General features: G+C 43.8%; 2 protein-coding genes across 7 annotated transcripts in view; both read right to left on the bottom strand.

The window, feature by feature from the left end:
- Positions 1 to 8,395: 8,395 nt before the first annotated feature.
- On the bottom strand, positions 8,396 to 11,475 carry MLNR (motilin receptor). Its single transcript, XM_074901292.1, has 2 exons — positions 10,716 to 11,475; positions 8,396 to 8,709 (listed from the first exon to the last, which is right to left on the bottom strand). Exons 1-2 carry the CDS (start codon positions 11,473 to 11,475, stop codon positions 8,396 to 8,398), a joined length of 1,074 nt encoding a protein of 357 aa, XP_074757393.1.
- Positions 11,476 to 11,756: 281 nt separating this feature from the next.
- FNDC3A (fibronectin type III domain containing 3A) overlaps positions 11,757 to 22,462 on the bottom strand; it is a 124,550-nt gene continuing 113,844 nt past the window's right edge. For all 6 annotated transcript variants that reach the window (XM_074913067.1, XM_074913049.1, XM_074913059.1 and 3 more), the window contains 6 exons: positions 21,791 to 21,940; positions 21,423 to 21,706; positions 19,200 to 19,409; positions 17,626 to 17,792; positions 16,990 to 17,117; positions 11,757 to 14,226 (listed from right to left, as the gene is read on the bottom strand). In XM_074913067.1, coding sequence (XP_074769168.1) covers positions 13,912 to 14,226; positions 16,990 to 17,117; positions 17,626 to 17,792; positions 19,200 to 19,409; positions 21,423 to 21,706; positions 21,791 to 21,940 — 1,254 coding nt within the window. In that variant the 3' untranslated portion in view covers positions 11,757 to 13,911. The remainder of the gene's footprint in view (positions 14,227 to 16,989; positions 17,118 to 17,625; positions 17,793 to 19,199; positions 19,410 to 21,422; positions 21,707 to 21,790; positions 21,941 to 22,462) is intronic.

The raw sequence follows: 22,462 nt of genomic DNA, 5'->3' as shown, positions 1-22,462 counted from the left end.
TAAGTGTTTGTAGATATCTGACGTGGTAGCTGAGTTTCTGAGAGCGCTGACTTAGAGGTGAGTTGCTTCCGCTGTGGCAACTAGGACACCCATTAGTGGCTGCTGCCTGGGAGGGCAGGGTGCAAGGGTGCCTGGGATCCCACCATCCTTTGGGTTCTGCCATGCTGCATCTTGTCATGCATGTAGGACCTCGTAAATAAATTCTGGGGAAAAAAAAAAGTTACTTTTATCCTTTTGCTGCCTTTTATCTCCTACTCTGGCCAGGGTAGCTGTCATCATCCTTCAGAGAGATCGGAGCACCTCGTTTGGCATCTCTACACTGGTGATGGTTCTCCTTCTGTTCCAGGTAAACGCACCCTCTCACCCAGCTTGCATTTCTGCCACTCCATACTGGTTTCAACGATTTCCAGATGATGCCTCTCAGGCTGGTTTGCTGTGTCAAACTTGGGGTCTTCGCTGCTAACAACAGTGCTATTTAGGGAAAACCCAGGTTGAGGATGCTGTTGTGTTACCCTTAGATCTGACTTGTACCCAGCTCTGACTTTTCAATAGGCATCACAAGAAAGGTGAGTTCTTAAGGAGAGAGTTAAAGGCTGATTATCTTTGCAGGCATTTAGGGGGAGACCTCTTCCAAAACACGCAAGCGGGTTGGGGTGCCAGTATTCTTGTCTGTGAACTCCTTCCACCCCCAGCAAATGTGGATATGGAGGTGGGCATCACAGGGTGCTTGACATCAGCCTCTGGATAGCAGAGAGATGACAGGCAAAGAGGATGTGAAACAAGTTTGCACCTGGAAGGAGGAATACAGTGAAAGAAGGCAAGGAGGAAAGTAAAACGATTGTAGGAAGATGCTGGTAAAATGGTCTTTACAGCAGTTTTCTGGTTGGACTGCATTCATGCAAGAAGCATTCAGAAGAAAGGACACATCAGGAAGCAAGACACAGCCTGAAAGCCTTGTATGAGTTTGAGCTCTTCATGTCTTGCGTTTCTGCTTATTTTTTATTTTTGTTTATTTTTACTTAGTGTTTGTATTTGAAGGCCTCGGTACCCATCAACTTGGCTGTGGACTGAGCACAACTTCTCCTGCCGCCATGTCAGCCAGGGTCAGCAGATTTCCTGGTTTCAGTCACTGCACTTTAGGGGGCTCAGTTCTTGCCTACTTAATTGAGGTGCATTGGTTACTTTTTGACTCCTTTGCATTCATATAAATGACCTATTGCATTTAAACATGTCTGGGAAACTGGTTGAGAGCTCCTCACATTTTTGCTGTGCTCAGGGGACATTTCATCGCTCTCAGAGGATTCCCCAGAGGGTTCATGGAGTCTCAGAGCATCTTCCCTAAAACTGTGTTCTGCCTTGTTATTTCTTGGTGCATCTCAGTGTCCGGCATTGAGGAAGTGATAACCCAGAGTTGGGATGAGGAGACCCGCAGCTGGTTGTCCGCTGGGGAGCTCCTAGGGTGGCATCTGTTTATTTTCCTTTATCTTCTTTTCAGAAAGAGAAATTAGTCAAAATGTGTGACACTGAGAGTGAAACCCAACAGGCTAGATCAAGGGAGGCAAATCTGCTCCCAGCAAGTCCTGATTCCTTCTGTGCCCCTTATTGCTCCATGCTGAGACTTTCTAGAGATAGCAAAAGTGGAAACCCTGGCCTGAGACCGACTGAGCAGAGGGGTCTTCACGAGCTGCCTCAGTTTGCCCTGAAGCGTCATGAGAAAAGGGAAGATATTTTGAGTTCCATCTCCCGCCCTGACTTTTTGCTTGAGCTACACTCAGCCCTGTAGGCCCCGGGACAGTGTCTGCGAGGGGCTGTGGGGCAGGACGGGACCCGTGCTAGTGCAGTGGCTGCTCTCTCAGGACGAGCTTCCCCACCTTTAACTCTAATCCAGGCTGAACTTAGATTTTTTGCCGCTGCTGGGAGTTTGAGGTTGGGTTTAGTGCCCCGAACTGGAAGGCATATAAAGCAAGGGCTTCCTCCCTCCATATCTTGGGGGGAAAAAAAATCCACCCAGCCCTTCTCAAGGGTTAATTTTTTTTTGCACCAGCTCACATGGGGTTGGTGTTAAAAACTTTGAAATGAGCTCATACAGGCTCATGGCTGATGGGGACAGGCTGTGGTTGAGGCGTCTGGCTCACCACCAGCCCCTGGGAGCCTGGATGAGACCCTTGGCAGAGATATTTGTCACAGGCAGCTTCTGAAAGGGAAATAAATGACTCCATCTGGTGAGTCCTGGCTGGAAGGAGGAAAGGGAAAAGGAAGGCAGGCAGACAGCGCTATCCCTGCTCCGCAGCGAGGGGAGGAAGATGCCAGGTGGAGTCCAAAGGTGGAGGTAGAAGTAGTGGGGGCTCACCTCGGAAATGCGGGGGGCGTGCAGGTGGGGTGACCCCAGGGGAAGATGAAGCAAGTGAGAGTCAGGACAGAGCTGTCAGCTCCATTGCTCTCGGTCCTCTCCCTGGGTAAGTGCCACCCCCACCCTGGGTACGTTCCATCGGACTTTTGCTGCCCAGGGGGGTTGGGGAGCCCCCAGCCCCTCTGGAGGGGACTGAGGGGAGCTCTGCCCCTGGCTGCAGGGGGCCGAGGACCCTGACTCCTGGACGCGCCCAGCCCCAGGGGGATGGAGCAGTGGGCATCGCTGCTTGGAGCTGCTGCAGGAGGAGGTTTGGAGCTCATCTCTGTTAGGTACTTCCCAACCTGGGCAGCCATTTTCTGGTCCAAGGTTGGCTCTTCTAAGGCTCTGTAAGCCTCAGGCTTAGGGGGTGTGCTCGGAGACCTGTGTAGCCCATGGGAGCACTGGGTGGCATCAGCCTTAATCTTTGGGGGTCACCAGAGGGTTCCCACAGGAGGATGCTGGGCAGAAGACAGTGTTGCTTTTGCTCCCAGTGGTTTGAGGCTCAGTGGGGTGCCCTCAGTGCCCTCTGGGCAGGCTCCAGAGATCCTCGGTTGCTTGATACTCACCCCATTATTGAGAGCTTGCACCTGCCTTGTCATCAGGGACACTGTGCCCGCATCACCAATAAACAACGGCTGGACCTGAGCCTGCTGCGTAGCGGAAATGCTGGCCTGTGCCCCATGGAAAAATGTTTTAAGAGCTTCTGGTACAAAGTGCCTGAGAAGTTTAATTTTGTTATCTGTCCTCAGCTCCTCAAGTGCAAACCTTGCCCCCCCGTTGCAGTGTTTTCCCCTAGTTTTCTTCTGAGCTCCAGGAAAACCCCACCAAAGCTTGAGTGCAGCATCACAGGTGCCCGAGAGCATGTCATAACAGTAAAGCAGTTTGTAAATCATTCCCTAAAGCAGTAGAAATATACCTCTGTATACTAATTTTAACACAGAAGTGGCTTATTTTGGTGAAGTTAAGATTGTTCCTAAATCAAATAGGAGGTGGCACCCCAGGGATGCTGGGGCTTGCTCCCATCAGGCTTGACTGATCCAAGGCCAGGGCAATGTTCAGTCAGTTTAGCTAATTCAGAGCAGTTTGAGTCACGCCTGAGTCACTTTATACCTGTCTCTTTTTCCACTTATTTTGTGTAATCTCTTTGAATGGCAGAGATGGCGTTAGGCTTTGCGTTTCCTGTGGGAGTGGTGCAGCGCGGTACCAAATGGGATTGCAAGGGGATGCTGTAAGGAGAAAACACGTGTCCCTGCACCTTGATTCTCCAGCCAGCTGCACATTGCCTTTGGAGACAGTAGCATTTTAGCAATTAAAAGAGCAGCTTTGAACATGGAAGGTCTTTGTTCACCAGAAGGTCAGTTGCTGTGAGCTGCCAAACCTCTGTATAAACCAGCAATGGTGCTTAGGCCCTGGTGCGCCTCTGGCTAGTTGTCTGGTTTTTGGTTCTTTTTTAAATTCTAATTGATACATTTAAGAGAAAAAACAGACAGAAAAAAACATTTTTTATTTACAGACCCAGCCCAGCACCAGTTGAGAGGAGAGCCTGCCATGTGGAGAGGGCAGGTGACAGGTGCGGAAGGAGGTGACAGTCCCCTTGCCCTGCCCCGATTCCAAAATCCCCCCGCGAGGGGGAAGGAGTTGCCTGTGGGACGCCCCAGGGCCGCTCTGCACATCCCCCAGTGGGTCTTTGCTGCTGCCCGGGCTCTTTGCAGCATTGTGCTGTTTCCCTGGAAGGATCCTGCAAAGCTGGTGCCACTATCCGCTTTCTGGCAATTACTTTTTGGGATGGTGGCATTTGGAAACTGATGTTTAAAGATTTCAGTTTCTTGCAGGAGATGCCCTTGGCAGAAATCCTCTGCTTGGTTCACACAACTTCTGAAGGGACAAGGAAAAGGAAAATAGGATTGGTTTGTCTTTTTGTAATAAAGTGCTGTAAAATTATTTCTAAATTGTATAACAATTGGTAAAAAAACAAATACAGATGCTCCATAAGGACCAGAAGAACCATTTGTTTCCAATACAGAAAATATTTTAGTAAACACTGAGTACATCATACATATGTATGTATTTTGCTGAGTGGGAAATAAGCAATAAACCGTGAAGTGTTGATTTACTAGGAGTGAAAGGTGCTGTGACTTTGGGTATCAACACAGGGATCAACACATGCAGATCAGGCTATCTGGTTAAACAGAGGAGAGAAATACTCGTTCTTACAGTAATAAACAACTAGTTTCCACATTTCTTTTAGAACAGAAATTCCATTTTTAGAAGAGATACCAAGTAGCTGTTGTCTAATTTAGATAATCTAATACATATTTAAAGTTAAGTGAAATGGTGACATAGTGTTATCATGCTGCAAATGCGAATGCAGTTACATTAGAGCCAGGGCATATCATACCCCAAGTTTATTGTGGAGTTACATACCCCATGTATAGCTGTTTAATGAATATGGAAATCAAATAGAAAATAAGAAGAGTGTTGGGCAGTGACTTTCTGGCACTTGCCCCAGCATTGCCTGTTGCAGTGGCTGCTGCTTTCCCTCTTGCTGATACGCTGGGACTGTAAGTATGAGAAGACTTGACCATTGTTGGACTGAACCTGGGTCTTATCAGCAGGAATCATAGAATGGTTTGGGTTGGAAGGGACCTTAAAGATCACCCAGTTCCAACCCCCCTGCCATGGGCAGGGACACCTTCCACTAGCCCAGGTTGCTCAAAGCCCCGTCCAACCTGGCCTTGAACACTGCCAGGGAGGGGGCAGCCACAGCTTCTCTGGGCAGCCTGTGCCAGTGTCTCACCACCCTCACAGTAAAGAACCTCCTTATATCTAATCTAGATCTACCCTCTTTCAGTTTACTTAACTGAAGTTAGCAGAATATGCAAACATGTTTTCCCAGTAACTTCAGCTGCTTTGTTTATGCCTGCTTAAAGGGTCAGTCTAGCAGACATGACAAACTGCTGACCCAGAAGCAGGTATCAGTATACACATTTATTAAGCAGTCACAGCAGCCCTCGGAGTGAGCTTGCAGGAGGCTGGACACACAAGCAGCCACGGGGAGATCTCGTACGAATGATCTATTAATCAGAGACCATCACTCTGCTTTCTCTCTCAACTGTTTAGACTGTAAAGCTTTTGCAAGCTTCATGTCTCTGCATCAAACCAGTAAGATTTCACAGATGTAGCCTCCCTCCCAGAAAAGGCTTTCCATGAATTTTCCAGGTGTCTTTCCTCAACTTGCCCTTGAGCTACCAGTGCTTTTTCTTTCTTTTCTTTATTTTACTGCAACACTTGGCAGTCAGTGGGAGGATTTTCCTTCACTCCGTTAAGAAAAAAACCTTGTTCACACGTTTAAGAATGAACAGTTTTAGATCCCTTGCAAACTTCAGGTGGTTAATTCTGGTTTAATGTCTTAAGTACAATCATGCTCTAACAGGTCTCCAGGGTCAGTCATGGGCTGTGTCGAATCACTGATGTTCTTTCCTGTGCATTTCAACATAACTAAGTGTTCCCTTAAAAAAACCTTGACATGCTTTTTATCATCTATTCTTTGCGCTTTTCTTTTACATTCCTCCCCATTTTCTTTCTCTTTGTAAAATGATCATCATCATCATTACTTCCTCTCTGCCTGGCAAAGTTGCTCTGCACCTCTAGTCCATTTTCTCTTGTATTTTACAGCCTGCATGGAAACTACTTCTGAAATATTTCTTTTAAAAATAGCCTGGCTGCACCTGGACACAGAGTTCCTAGGAATAAATGAGACAGCACTATTTTGTTATGTACAACATCCTTACAATCCAGTACCAACTGCTGGAGACAATAGTGCCAGGCCTGGTAATTCTGTGGAAACTCCCCAAACTCCATCTATTTCCTAAGCGTTTGTTCTGGTGGTGAGAGCATTAAAAAAAGGCACTGCAAGCTCACAACTGCAGTTTGCTGTATCTGTTACTCTATTAAGTATGCAAGAGGGATTTTTAAGAGGGATACAAATCACTTTCCCAGAAAACCAGACCATTTCCACAGAGCCTGCTTGCCAGTGGGAGCAGAACCTGCTGCTGCGGTGGCTGAGGCTGAGCAGGAGCAGCCCAAGCCTGAAGGCCCCTGCAGAATCACTGTCACTTCGAGCAGCCTGCAAGCAGTGAGACGGCGTCCCGGCCGTGAAGGACCCGCACGGGGCCTGCCCTGGGCACCCAGAGAGCAGAGGGGTGCCAGGGCTCTCTGCGGGAGGGAGCGCACCCCAGAAAAGGGTGGGGTGTTCTGTGCAGCATCCCACTAGGGCATTTCCCTCCCTCTTCCCGCTCACACCTCATGCTCCTGGTACCTACACGATCGCTTTTGTGGAAATTTCTGATGGGGAAGCGTTTACCTCCCTGCACGATTTAGTAAGCCAGTGATAAAAGAAAAGCCTTTACCAGGAGAGCACAGGCTCCACAGCCACGTATCAGTGAGACAAAGCTGTTTTTTTTCCCTTGGTCTACCTACATTTACAAAGATTACTGTTAAAAATAGCTTGTCCAAACAAACACAAAATACCAGTTGTTTTTTTTATTACAATACGACATTTTAATGACACCCCCCCCCCAGGAAGAGCAACCCAACCCAAGCCCTGCAGACAACTGCTCTCCCCCATTACAAAGCCGACAGGAGAAAGCCAAAAATGTGTGTGCAGTGAGCTAGGGGTTTATTTCTGCCTTTAGATTATTTTTTTTTATTCAGTGACTCAGAGCTATGGATTGTTAAATGGAGAACTGGTCATATTTTTGAAACTGAGAGAAGGCTGGAAGTTGAATTCTGCCTTCGTGCGGCAGCAAACGCCATTGCAGTAAAGACCTGCATACCATCACCGTTACTTTTTTGGTCCACAGACATGTAATTTAAAGGGTGAACAGATAACCAAGGGCAAGCGCGGACATACCACCAGTGATGCTCCTGTAAGCACAGTCCCACTTCACTGACTCTGGTCCAGACGGGTACCATTATGGCCAGGAAGGTAACAGGTAAAATGCGTAAGTGCGACAGTGTTCCAGAGAAACGGTACTGCAACTCCTTCTAGCTCTTCCTCACAAGCTGCCTTCCTAAACCATATAAAGTTTGTATTTAAAATCTTTGTAGCAAAATTAGTGAGTTGGTTTTTGACTTGCAGTGCAGCGTTACATAGCAGTAAGACCTGGGTGCAGCCCAGGTCCTGTTTGTGGTCAGAAGGGTTAACTTGGTGTATTATTTGCACACATAGTACATACCGTGATGCAGTGGAGACACACCACTAACATTTACCAGACGCTATGGGTCTATCACCAGGAAGTGATCAGGAATGTCTGAACTCTTACAGATATAGGGGATTGGTGGCTAGTATATAAACAAGAGACCTTATTTAGTCACATGGGGCAGACCAAAAGGGTTAAAGCCCAGAGGCTGCTGTGCAGAGGAGACACTTTCCCAAGGGAAGTCAGTGAAACTGCCCGGGAAACTCCCCTTCATGATTACAAGACCAGGTACTAAAAACATATGTCCCCTTCTTCCAAGAATGTTCAAGGTGAAGGGTCATTTCTTTTGGGTCCATCTGCATGCAAGACTAATTTAGAAGATCTTGTTTATAAGAAAACCATTTTAAAACGGCAAAGGTTGCCTGAAGTTTTACCTATTACTGCACCCAAGAAGAGCTACTACCTCAAACTCCTTCTTCCTTTGCGGTCCTTGATGTTACAGTTTTTAGAAAATACTGGAAATTGACAGAACACACACAATGAACAAATGTAATGAACCGAAAGCACAATTTCACTGGCAATTTACTCCAGCTTTTCCTACTGAGTTCTTTTTCATGAGCTGCACATCACTCTCACTACTTTGTAGTCCCTGCTTGCTCTGTTAACAAAAACACAAGTACTTCAAAATATGAACAGTTACAAAACACCACACGGCCTGACAAACGTCCATCCCTTTGCAACTCTCCCGTGGAAAGGAAGTTCCCTTCCTTTGCAGAGAATGCCTGGAAAAGTGCAGGCTGCAGTCTCAGAAGCTGGTGGCGTACTCGTTTCTCGTGCTCGCGCTGGTCTCTGTGTAGCCACCAGCATCTTTCGTTACAGTGAAAGCCCTATCTGCAGCTCGGTGTGGCAACAGCAGCTTGTAAGCTGCTGCCCTGTACTTCTTCGAAATGAGGTTGTAGAGGATTGGGTTGATGGATGCACTCAGGTAGAAAAGCTGCAGAGCGAATATATTAAAGTACTGGGAGAACATCATCATCCTGGTGTCCTGGGTGTTTATAAATATGATCCTGCCAATGTGGAAAGGCAACCAGCAAATTACAAAGGCCAGAACCACCACAGCTATAAGACAAAATAACACATGCGATAGTTAAGGAGTGAGTTAACTTTTCAACCATCCAGTAAACCAAATTTTACATGGCTGATTTTACAGGTTCTTCTAACTGGTACAAATGATAGATAGAAATAACTGCATTAAACTGTTGGAAAACCATGAAAATGGGACTAACATCAAGTCTGATTGTCAGTCTCTGGATTGAAAGGTAACTGGTAAAATCTTCAGCTAAACCACAGGTTTGCTAAGAAAAATGTAAACAGCTAACAGTGGTGTAACATCCATATAATACCATCAGACACAACTAAGATTCCCCTTGGCTCCATCTGTAATGCCCTGTGTGTGCCATCAAAACGAAAGTCAGCATAAGAGGTGTTTTTGTGGAAGCACACAACAGCTCCATTCGCTACAGAGCTGTTCCTTACCACATCTAGACTACTGAAAAAGACCGAGGTGTACGGGCTGAACCCCAGTCACCCAAGCTCCCACTGAACTTGCACTGTTGTGGCAGGTTGGTTGCTAACGTAAAGACTTACAGTGTAGTTCATCTACTGATTTTTTTCCACTAAAGCTCCTACATGTATCCCCAGACAATTACTGCTGGAGACAGGTATTTGACTAGATGAGCCTGAGTCTCTCCAGCTGTTCTCATGGTCTTGTGCCACATTTTAGCACAATATAAACAAATACAGTCTTTCAACGGCAAAATAGCAGGAGCAGATGAAGAACAATTAAATACGCATATTACTGTATCCATATATATAATTTTTAAAATAAATGTATGTAAGAAAAACAAGTAATAATTTATGGAGCATCCTGTGTGTTTCTCAGAGATTAAAAAAAAGGGATGTAGACAAAGCAAGTTTACGTCTGAAATACATCACATGCATTGTGTCGCTGGCAATCTGAGCTAAGGGGGAATTGGTCTGGTTCTGTGGATTCTGAGGAGATCGTGGACATGGGTGTTTCTGCTGGAAAACTTTGTGCCTACTGCAGAGTAAATACCTTCCTCAAATAAATTAGTAACATGTACTCTCTCTGGCTTCTTAGCGTCTTTCCTTTGTGCTATGCTATTTCCATCCAACTGATTACATCCTTGGTAAAAGAAGTCTTCATGCAGCATGTAAAACCTTCACTGAAGGTAGAACCCCCCTGCCTCCCCAAACCAGGGCATTTTGTTCTATGCTCATTAATCAATAGTCAGATTTTTCTTTTCTTTTCTTTTCTTTTCTTTTCTTTTCTTTTCTTTTCTTTTCTTTTCTTTTCTTTTCTTTTCTTTTCTTTTCTTTTCTTTTCTTTTCTTTTCTTTTCTTTTCTTTCTTTTCTTTTCTTTTCTTTTCTCTTTTCTCTTTTCTCTTTTTCTATGTACAAACTTTAAAGTGCCAGGGCAGACTGCAATCTCTAACCTTCCAGAGCCTGATGCAGGTTAATGAATGCACAACTAAGAAGACGAACTAAAGAGCATCCTACATCAGCAGGAAGCGCTTCCGTATTATGCGATTTGTCTGCAAACGGCTTGTAAGGGTTAAGCTGCCGTTTTTCAGCCTGCCTGGACAACCAGTGGATTTACTCGTAGGAGAGCTGTGAAACACCACTAAGAAAATCAAAACTTATTTTTCAGAAGCAGGAATTTACTAACTTGGGGTGCTGCTGCCCACTGGAAGAGACTACTGATGTTACTACAGTTTTTCTGAAGTTGCAGACTACCTTGTACTTGGTTCAGCCTGGTAGAATTCAGAAAAAAAGGTAACTTCTACAGAAGGCAGTTGTGGTGCTGGATGTGCAGTGCTACAGCGGGTGAAGCGTCAGCCGAGGAGGAGTGAAAGCCCTGCCATAGCGGTCCCTGGGAGCACTGGAGGACCCCGCAGTGCAGCTGGGACCTTCCCCTGTGCTGTCCCTACCCTGCGCAGGAGCTGTGGGTGCTTTGGCCCCGGCCCTAGCCCCAGCCATGGCCCCGCCAGTCCCACTCCCAGCCCCAGCCATAGCCCGAGGGGGGATTGGAGGAGGGACTCACCCAAGATCTTGACGGTCTGGCGGTGCCCCTTCTCCCGGAGGACCGCGTTGGGGCCCCGCAGGCGGGCGTTGCTCCGCCACAGCTCCCGGCTGATGAAGCCGTAGAGGATGTTGAGGCAGATGACGGGCAGGATGAAGTAGAAGGTGGTGACCCAGAACATGGTGGCCAGCAGGCCGGACTCCACAGCCTGCAGGGTGGGCTTACACTCGCGGCTGAAGTCGGTGTGGTTGTCGGGCTGCTCCACGCCGACCAGGAAGAAGAAGGGGCCGGCGGAGAGGAAGGCGAAGGCCCAGAGGATGCCGATGACCGCCTTCACCCGGCGCTTGGTGACGACCACCTTGGCCTTGAGGGGGAAGCAGATGGCGAGGTAGCGCTCCACGGTGAGGGCGGTGATGTGGAGGATGGTGCAGTAGGTGCAGCCCTCGCTGAGGTAGTGGGAGAGGCGGCACAGCAGCTGCCCGAAGATCCAGGGCCGGGAGCGCCAGAGGCGGTAGAGGTCGAAGGGCAGCCCCAGGAGGATGAGCAGGTCCGAGACGGCCATGCTGCCCAGGTAGAGGTTGGTGGTGGTCTTCATGTCGCGGCAGCCGCGGATGACCAGCACCGTTAGGATGTTGCCCGCCACGCCGACCACGAAGATCCCCAGGCAGACGGCCGTGGCGGGGACGAGCGCCCGCGCCGGCAGCGCCAAGCACAGCCGCTCGTCGCAGGGCGGCCACAGCCACGGCTCGCCCTCGCTGCCGTTCCCGCCGCCGCCCCGCATGCCGCCCGGGGTTCGCGGCCGCCTCAGCCCCCGCCGCCGGCGCTGCGAGGCGGGAGGCGCCCGGCCGGGGGCAGCGCCGCGCCTCCGGCCTCGTCCCCGCCCCGCGGCGGGGGGCTCCGGGAGCGGGGCGGGGGGCGGCCCCGCCGCCCCTCAGGTAGCGCGCGCGCCCCGCCCCGCCGCCGGGGGAAGCGCGCGCCGCCGGGCGCCCGCAGGGGAGCGGCGGGCCCGGGGAGAAGGGCGCCTCGACACTGAGCGACCACCACCAAAAAGAAGGATGCTTTTATTGTCCACAGAGGTTTAAAGATACTTTGCTACATAGTTTATGCATTTTCTATCAGACTATACAGGTTCGTCTTCATGGAGTCCGACGTTGTACAACTGTAAAGTGATATGTTTGGTAGTGTATCTATAACGTTTTAAAAAGTTGAGTTTTTTCTTTTTTTTTTTTTTTTTAATTTATTTTTGGAATGTACAGTATATGAGGTAAAATTAAGATTACATTAAAAACTGTCATCAATGCAGTAATACGCACTGAGGCTCAAATGGCAAATACACTATTAAATGACTATCAAAAATAGGAGCTCATTTGAATTTTACTATGAAAAACGTAAGTCACTGCAGATTAACTGTAGTAACAAATCTTACCGTTTTAGACATTCAACCGTAAGAAATCTCTGGGCTGTTACACGCAACCTCATTTGCACTGCCAAACATGGCACTTTTAAGAAGGTTCTAGAAAACATCAGTTATCGCAGTATCCTGCAGGAGGGCATCAGCCTATATGTACAAATGACAAATTCGAAATAAAATGTAAACATACAGTACATTTTAAAGACAGATCGTTCTTGCCACGTGGAGGCCAATTTCCTTGCCATTTCTTTTTTTTTTTTTTTAAAAAACGAAACTCAGCAACATTATTCTACAGCACAGATCATTGGACGTATAAACAATTACAATACATGCCCGTTCTAATATAAGAGAAATTCTTCAGAGATCTTCAAAGCACAAGACAGAGGTTCCTTTTTTTATTATTATTAAGACTGACAGAAGTGTTTAATACCATTAAAAATGCTAAACTGAACACAACTAGAAGTCATTAATGATCCACTATCTTGTAACTCAAATAAATTAAAAATAGCTAATTACAAAGTGTATAACAAATAACGTAAGAGTGATGAGACAAGGATTTTTTTTTCTTTTTAAAGATATTTTCACTACAAGCTTTGTGTCACTGGCAATCATTGACATCTAGCAAGATGTTCAATGGGATACTTGATAAAATTCAGTCTGGTCATTCAAGAACTCACAAATGCAAGCTCACAAAACGATGAGTTATGCAATTGCAAAGTGCTCTAATGCAACATTAACTACATGCAATCAACAATTTGGTACAGTATCCAAAGAGACATTACATTAAACATTAGGATCTCAAGAAAAAAGCAGCTTTAAGTTTTCTGGTGCAAATTACTACACTTTGTCTTCTGATTTGGTGCCCCAAAGAAAGACAGACAGACAGGAAGAAAACGAGAAAAAGGCAGTGCTCGATTCTGGTGGATATGACAAGTGCATGTTGGGGAAACAGCAAAAATTTGGTAATGAATTTTATCTCAAAAATCTATTAACTAGCCAAAATCAGAGGGCACAGACATCTGTATAAACTGCATCCAATCAAAGGTCAACTTCAGAAATGTGGTTTTTGATTTAAATATTAAGTCTAAGAAGTTCTCTCACACTCTCCCTTCTATATTCGTGAGAAGTAAAAGAGGCATTTTTTAAGTAAACATCAAATCCTGGGGGTAAGATAAACCACTTGTGCATCCCATTGTAGTCTTTCGAAAACATCTACTTGCAGTGAAGAACTCCACATTTATCAGGTAAGAAGCTTCCTTCATGCATACTCTTCCATCCAGTTTATTATTTGCTGCCTGAGAAAAGCCCCTTCTGTTTTTCAGCATAAATCCTGCTTCCCAAATAATTAAGACAAATGAGGAGGTAGAAATACAGCGCTAAATTGCTTTCACAGCATCAGATTAATATTGTATACAGCACAAGTGTGTTAGTGTAAGTTTTAAATGCGATCTACACGTTCTTCCCTGTTATGGTAGCAAACCTTAGAAGTGTGGGCCAGGAAACCATTTTTACACTCGTGTTTACTGGTCAAACCGTTTACATTAAACACTGCTTGCCTGCCCCATATAGAGTTTGTACTGCAAGAAGGCATATTAAAGAAAAGATTGTATTTCTGTGGCTTGCGTTCTAATAACATGTGTCAGCCTACACCTACCAGTAAGCATTTTAGAGTGGCTGAAAAGGTCTGCATCAGTCCCAATGCCGGTGCTAAATGCCTGTTTTTGTAAAAGCAAGAGAACAGAATTACTTTTAGATTATGAGAAAGTAAAATGTAATGGGCAGCATTCTAAAATAAACCTCTTTTCTTCACTTTATTACAAAGTACTGGATGATAACAGCAATCAGAATGGAAAAGATAGCAAAAAGTGCAAGGATGACAGCAGCACACACTTGGTCGCTCTGTGACCATTGTGTCCTTGTGGTTTGCACAGTGTCCTTGTTGGTGCTTGCCGGTGGTTCAGTCCTCTGAGAGATGAATAGCACTGGTGCGCTGTAGGGGCCTATCAGGTCCTGATGACCTGCTGTCTCTTGGCACTGGCGGATGGCACATGCACGGAAACGGTATTCACAGTTCAGCTGGAGGCCTGTGTATCGGAACGACCCGTCCGGACCCTTATAGATCTGGCAAGAAAGGAAAAAACACGATACATCAAGTAACAACATCCTACGTAACACATGCATATCTCAGTATGGTTTTGTTTACGGTGAAGGTAACTGTAAAAAAGATGACTCCTCACTAGTGTTTCAGCCATTCAAAGAAAAATGGACAAAAAGCTCACAAACGCAATTTAAATGCCAGATAAAGCCTCCAGTCCTTTTGGTGGAACACAGGAAAAGAACAAGTGCTTTTATGGCATGATGAGTACACGTCAAATAAGATTTCAGAAACCCCAGTGTTAAGATGTTTTTCAGCAACCCCAACACAAATACTACCCCATGGGATGTAATATACAGCATCATATCAGAGGATTTTAGGTAATTAACTCAGTATGAAGCTACTTCATTAAGTCTAATCCAACCCAATGCTGTGTTGTAGTTAAGATATCATGTGTTTAAAATACTATATCCCAATAAATGCTGTATCAGGAAAGCTGCAAGGAGTCCTCTCTGTGATTCTTAACGTCATCGGATTGCAAGACACACATTCCTTTTATTAGGGTGTTCTCCATGGGCTGGTTAACATAAGGAGGCTGTCAAGTTCAGTTCACCATTCTCTGGCATGGAGTGCCTAATGCAGTGAAATCTAAATGCTAATTTCTCAAAACCAATTAATTTGCAGGTATGTAAAGGTCCTGTAAAAGCCAACAAAATCCCATGCGAGTGCCATTTTCTGTTTGTAGGTGCATCAGTTGGTGCTGAACTATTATGTGGGAGGCACAGTACAATTTGATTTCTCTCTTCACCTTCCCCCACCCCCCATTACCTGGGTTTGCTTTATTTAATTGGTAGCAGGATGTGGAAGTTTTCCCTACAGGTCTCACTGTTGGGCAGCATTTCACAGATGCAAACTACCAAACATTCAATGAAAGAAGAGGCAATCTCTTCCAGTTTTGTTCTTTGAAGAGCTGTGCCTGTGGTTACTCATAGACTGAGAAAGTCCTCTGACAGCCAGACAGCCCAGCTTCACTGGAATCTACAACCTGGAGACTTGGTTTTCTCAAGAAATTGCTCCCACACTGAGACAGGGCAGGTCATCAGAAGTGCAGCTTCCTCAAAACTCTGCTAGTTGTAACATGTGTTTGGTAGCAAGCAAACAGGCCACAGACACACATCTTATTCTAGCTACAACTATGCCAGCTGGCGTGGGTTACCGTCCTCAGCCACTTGTCTCCAGTGCCCTGCCAGACGTGGCCTTCCCCTCACATTTGTTTGCTGGAGTATTTACTTGGTTGCTTCCTAACCCCTTTAAGAGCTTGACTGGTGTATGTAGCTCAAACAGCAGATTACTAACTTATTTTGTCTGAAGCATGTAAGGAGCAACAACATGAGCAACTCGGCTGATGAAGCACAGAGAAGGAGAAGAGGAGAGTGAATGTTTGGCAGGGAAATGGTAGTAAACAGCTTGGAGTGAATGTTCAGGCAGTTTAATTTTGTCCATGTCAAAGAAAATTCTCATTGTGTCTAAGTATTTTAAAGGCTGTTTCCACTACGTTTACTTCTTGACTGTTCCAGTTTTAATTTCTGCAAACTAGTCTTCTCAATTTACTGTTCTGGAGAGGCAACAGGAATCATGCACCCCAGACTACTTTGTTATTTCCAGGCTTAAAGCATAAGCTTTATTTTCTTGTCCAGCTCATCTGGCAACTTGCATTTCTAATCCAAGTGTGATTTGACTCTGTGAGCAGAAGCAACTCTGATCACGCCCTTCTTAGATATTTAATGTCGTATTTACAATTTTAAAGTTATAATAAAGAAAATTCACATGGCAAGATAACAAACACCTTGGATTATGGTTCGTCTTTTACTGAAAGATTTAACAAATGGACATAACAAACATAGTGCTACACTAAAAGTTATGAATTATGAAAATATTAAGGTCTATAATCTACCAAGGCACAGGCAAAACTTATTTAATATTGACCTATAACAAAATTATAATATACCAGAATTAATTGTGTTTCCTTTCTATAAGGAAACCTGCTTGTTTAATAGTGTGAAACAGAGTTTCCAAGCCTAATTTCATGTCAATTATCAGGCAGTTTATAGGGAAGCAAAATCAGCACTGCACATCCTCTTTTAAATACAGACTAATTTGTAGCTTGGCATTTTGAACTGCATCTTTGGATAATCAAACCTGAAATTAAAACACACTCTCAACTGCTCGACCCTGTGGTTACAGCATGCCCTACTACTGAAATGGTCCTATGGTAAAAAACTAATTACTAAATTATATTAAAAATGTTTCCCTGCACCTGAATGTCTGCGGTGCATAAGTAGGGGTCTTTCCTATCTGTAGTTCTTTGTACAGAAGTATGACTTCTACAACACCAAAGCTTCTATATTGTTTATTGCCTTCAAACAGCTCTCAGTGCAAAGAGAGCCTTTTGTTCTTTTTCTTCTAAGCCTCAATTCTGTACCACTGGGTGGATGGGTTTTTTTTGTCAGTTCTCATTAGTGGACAATTTCCTCACCACTTAAGGTGTCAAGCTATATTTAGTAAACATGAGTGTAACCCAGAGAGGCTGCAACTTACTGCAGTATTTATATTATTTAAATCTCTTTTCTCTATGACAAGGGTTTTAGGAGACACTACCTTGTATTATTTAGTAACCAGAAGTTAGCATAGTAACTAAAAACATACTGGAACACAATCATCTTTAATCTAATCTTAGTTATCACAAATACTAATTCAAGAAAAATACAATTAACTTAAACACATCGTACCTGTTTGAATTCTGAGTCTTTTCCAACCATGACCTGAAGACAGTAGATAACCGGATCCCCCTTCATGGGCTGCAGAACCTCCCACGCGACTTCACAAGTGTGATCGTTTATTCTCTCTATCCTTGGTGCTGATGGAAGAAAACACAGGTGACAGTTAGCTCCGCTTTCCCCATCACTTATCCTTATATTCTAAGGACTTGTAAAATTCTGTAATTCTATCTGCTCTTCTATCTCAGAGAAACAAAACAATCAGATTCAAATGTATTCTGTCTACAATGTTTTTTTGGAACAACAGCTAACAATTCACATAAACAAATAACACACAAAAAAAGCTGCTATGCTTACAATTATTCTAAACATGCTAGGAAGAACTTTCACCTCAAATTACTCTAACAGCCTGGTCACTCTCTCTTCATAAGCAAGGATTCTAAGTGCAAACCTTCTTATGTCCAAGAATGCATAAACCCCAAGTCTCTCATTTTTGGAGTGAGTATTTTAGGCTTTAGGCAATTACATAAGAGGAGCATTCCCCTACTATACCTACCTGCACTTGGAAAAGGTCTTAGCATTCCCAATGCAACACAATACCAAAACCAACTTGCCATCCTCCCCAAACAAGAAAAGAAGGACCTTTACCTTTCAAGGCAGCTGGAACAGATTTGGGAGTAGTGAAAACATATTCCTGGGAAAGGGGACCTTCACCAGCTTCATTACATGCCTGAATACAAAATTTGTATGATGTTGACTCACTGAGTCTTTGTACTTTGTATGTATGACATGGCCCTCTGTATAAGGATACAAACCTGAAAATGAAAGAGTAGCTTATTTTAAACACAGGAAAGGACTTCTGAAGTAGCTACAGTATTGTCTGGAAATCTATTCCCATAATTTCCCAGAATCTAATGAGAAGCCTAGAAATACTTATTTCAGGGTTAAACACTGTTCTGTCATTACTATAAAGCAATAAGCTTGTTTTCCAGGGCCAAATTTTTATTCCTCATGTCTTTGAAATAAAAATATCTTCTACACAGAGTACTACATAGCGGCTCTTGGCAAAAATGATCCTAAGCCTTTTCAGAAACACTTCTGCGCTGGAAACAATGAAAAAGGATAGCAGTTCTCTCTCTCAGTGAGCTGTGTACATGGCTTTTCTGGGGGCATCTACTGCCCCAACATCTTTAGCTTTTCAAAAGTAGGTAACTAGATTTTAGCTTTTTGTTCCTTTGCAACTCTCCCTTATTATGCCTAAGAAAGGCTCACGGATCCAACTGCTCTTGTACATCATTGTCAAAGATTGGCAATGGATGAAGCTCACTCAGATCTGCACAGGAGGCCAGAGGCACACTTGTAGTGCACACCAAGTCCCATTCCAAGAGCTCTGTAGGCTGGCCACTCTCCTTCATGTTGTAATTCTTACACAGACTGATCTTGGCAGGTCTCATTTGATTTTCAATTTTGGCATCCCCAGGACACAGCACAAATCTAGCTCTTTCTGCAGGGGTTTTAATTTACTTTTGACTTTTCCTTTTCTTTTAAATTTAAAACAGATGGTAGCTGCACATGACCTAGTCTTTGGTAATTGCAATGAATTTCTTTCCAGTTGAGAGTCTAATTTATTTTCCTCCTTGCAGCAGAGCAATTTCACCTAGCAGATCTATATTGTCTCACTGTCAAGCTAAAGCCACTCACAGATTCAGACATAGACACAGCAGTGCTGTTCATTTTACCATTTAGGCAAGGCTATTTGCTGTAACATCTCAGCTTTCACTCCAATTTAACATGAGAGAAGGGGTCCTTTAAAATAATTATTTGTACTACACGAGTTTATTTTCCACTAAAAATAACTGCATATAAAGACAACAGAGTACAGAATTCACCCCTTTCAATATTAAGTATATAAAATACACAAGACTGATTAGACTTGATAGTTCGACAAAATACTTAACCAAATGTGAGAGAGAGAAAAGTGTGCTGGTGCAGAACATTTCAATAAACACTTCATATTGAACTGTAAATAAAAAAACTATGAAGTTTTTGATCTTGTACTTCCCAGCACAGAACACTAGAGCCTTTCTTGCCTTGCCACATGAGATGACCTCTTATGTCTGTTGCAAATTCAGCAAAGCATGTGGAATTTTGCCCTTTGCCGCCATCTCCCACGCATCAGACCACAGAGATACAGGGCAGATTAAAGTGATGCCAAAACCAACCTTCCGTTCTTATCCTCCATTTGAAGGTGGTACTGAACGGAGTCAGTTAATGCTTTTGCAGTTCCCTCTCCCCACTTCAGTTTGAGAGTCTGAGAACTGTATGCAGCACATTCCAGGCGAGGCGGATCCGGGGGGAGAGGCTTTGTTTTCAGTTTTATGGTGTGGCTGAAAGGACCCGCTCCGAGACTGTTCAGGGCTTGAATTCGCACTCTAGTGTTTGAAAAAAGAGAAAATCAGTTAATCTGAAATTAGATACTAAAAAATAACTGGTCATTTCCAGCATTCATATTCAAGAGAGAATAATGGTACCAATGGATGGTACTTTCTACAATGAAGACTTTTATCGATATTACGCTTTGATAGACTGTCATGAATATGCAGGAGTGTCACTTTCCTTGCCACATTTTAAGGAGTTGGATTGATTAAAAATAAAAATATGTTAGCGTATTTGTATCATTCACATTAGCAAAAAGATGCAAAAGCTCTATCAGCTACTTCAAGAGCAGTCCATCTTCCTGTCCCCACAGGCCGTGTACCAAAATTTCTGATAGCCACACTGGAGAGATGGGGGAAGATAAAAAAACCTGCCACCAAGAGGTGAATCTGTATCTTTGGTTATTGTATCAGGTGAGTTCAAGGATGACTACAGGAAAGTTTTAAGGGCTTTTTGGAACAGATCTGATTCATGTAAAAAATAAAGTGATGGTGCCCAGCCACCTCTCTTGCTGTTTTCACTGGTAACACATCTCTGGGCACCTGCAAACACAAGCCATCTTGGGTCTGCTTGGAAAGGGAGAGGGGGAAACTAAAAGAAGTCAAAGGACACATGGATGAGGGCTTTGCAGAACTCAAAATTCAGGGATAATTTTATTTTTTCCCTGGATACTCCATGGAAACCAATGCTGGCATTAGGTTTACAAGTAAGAATTAAAAGAATTAGCCAAGAAATTTATTTCTACAAGGAAAAAACAGAAAACAAAGAAATCTGAGGCTTTTTACGTATCTTACAGGTAGCCATAGAGAGCAAAGTGTGTCTCATGTTATTTTGCAGAGTAAGATTTGCTTGTCTAAAAGAGTATCTAGCTAACTGGAAAAAAAGGTAATCACAATAATTAAATTCTGAAGCAATCAACTACACATTTCAAAATACTGAAACATAAATGTGTGTGCAGGCTTATGAATAAATATTTCTCCTTCACTACAGTAATATTTAACATTATGCTAATTTATTATAGCACAAAACTAAGGTTAATATATGCATTTCTTTTTTTATTTCCATAGGGTTCACAGTGTATTCTATAAAATCACTTTTGTGGGTAGAAGTACAGCAGTATCTCTGCAATAGAAGCTGCTCTTTTTTCAGTTTGTTGACATAGAGAGCAACGTCTCTTTAAATTGCCAGCATTATTGTTAAATACTTACAAGGCACACAGAATCACTGTTGTCATACATACAGCATTAAAAGTAAAACCAAACCCTTAACGACTCAGAAAACTCCATAGCCAGAAGATATCCTAACTGTACTGAAATCAGTGTGTGTTTAAATTCCAACTTCAGTGGGACTGACACTGTCCTTTAAGTTTGAACACTGAGGACGTGTTTGTAACAGGAATGTAGAGTCCCTTCAGGCAGAATTATTGATTTTCACATTTATGTTTTTCAGTAACCCTTAGGCCAACCATAAAGGACGAATTTAGCGACTAAAATTCTTTAAAAGAGATTTAAAATTGATTGACATATTTTCAAACTGATATTCTTCATGCTGACTGCCACCCAAATACTTGCTATTTCTGCAGAACAGGTGTGGCAAGCTGCAATGAGCTGTCATTAGATCAGACAATCCAGTCAGGATTGGACATGGTCCTTCTTGGACCTGGTTCTTTGGATGGATTTTATCTGGTCAAACAGATTAGAGGCCATCTATCTATGAAGCAACCAGCCCAAAAACTAGTTCTGAATCTGAAGTCTGAATTCAGTTAAACTAAGCATTAACCAGACAGATACAATGATACCACAATAAACTAACATAAATTGTTCTTGAAAGAAAATAATAACAGCACAGCTCATCTATTTATGATGATCATCATTACAAAGCTTCTTTTTTCTCCATGGCTATGTACTAATGCTCCTCAGAGTAATGCAGAGTATACAAAAAGGAGACAAACAAAGAATCTGCTCTTGTGGAAGAAAGAGTAGGCTGTCAAGTAGATGTGCATGTCGTACCTGTAGGTAGTATCTGGCTGTAAGCCATCTATAAAATAGGTTAGAACCTTCCCAACAGTTATTGGCTGCTTGTCTCCAAAGTCTATGCTGTAGCCAAGGATTTCAGATCCATGGTCACAAGGTTTTTCCCAACTTATAGCAAGGCATGTGGAAGGAGAATAGTGTGGGCTTTCAACTTCATCTTCACTTAGTCCCCGAAGAGAAGTCACAACTGCAGGTACAGAGGCTGGAGTCATACATGCCACCACTTCACTGAAAGGGCCTGCACCTGCAACATTCACTGCCTGCAAATGCAAAGCAGACCATGTCTTTATGGCAGGGGCGATTCCCATTTCCAAATTTCACTAACAATAGTTTTAAATCTTTACCTGAACCCTGCAATAGTATATAGTGGCAGGCAAAAGCCCTTTCATTTCACAGTTGAGCCCGGGCCCACAATAGGAGATCTGCATGCATCCTTCCACACCGCCCCACTCCAGTCGATACTCTGTGATGTCAGCTCCATTACTCACTGGAACCTTTAAAATGGATACAAGGAGGTAGAAGTTAAATTCACTGACCAAAAAAAAATTCAGCCAAAGTCACCACAGCTATATGATTTTTTTCGCAGAAACATTACCCTCCAATTTCTTTGCTGATTTTTAATGTAGTACAATACAAATAAATCAGAATTCATTACTGGCCTTGGCTCACTTACACTTTAAAATCACTATTCCCTGTTGCAGACTCTTCATACAAAGTAAATAACTGATTTCACTTGCTTAAATACAGAGATCATTTAGCACGCAGCATTTGGCTTAGTAGCCTGAATGACCAATGGCAAGAGATGGTCTTCTTGAGCGGGTGATCTGGGGTACTGGGGTTTTCACTGACTGGGTCTATAGCACAGGGATGACAATATGCAAAAGCCCACTGCTGCTAGTGTCTTCACATTACAGATGAAAGGACTCCTCCTTTGGAGAACATCATGGCTCCTGTGCATGGAAACTAGGTCGGAAGCATAGTGAGAAGCAGAGAATTGTGCACTCTTGTCTTTTTCC

The sequence above is a fragment of the Athene noctua genome, chromosome 1 (genome assembly GCF_965140245.1).
Source record: "Athene noctua chromosome 1, bAthNoc1.hap1.1, whole genome shotgun sequence".
NCBI classification, from domain to species: domain Eukaryota; kingdom Metazoa; phylum Chordata; class Aves; order Strigiformes; family Strigidae; genus Athene; species Athene noctua.
Note: the sequence above shows the minus strand (reverse complement) of the source record. Positions and strands in the feature narration are given on the sequence as shown.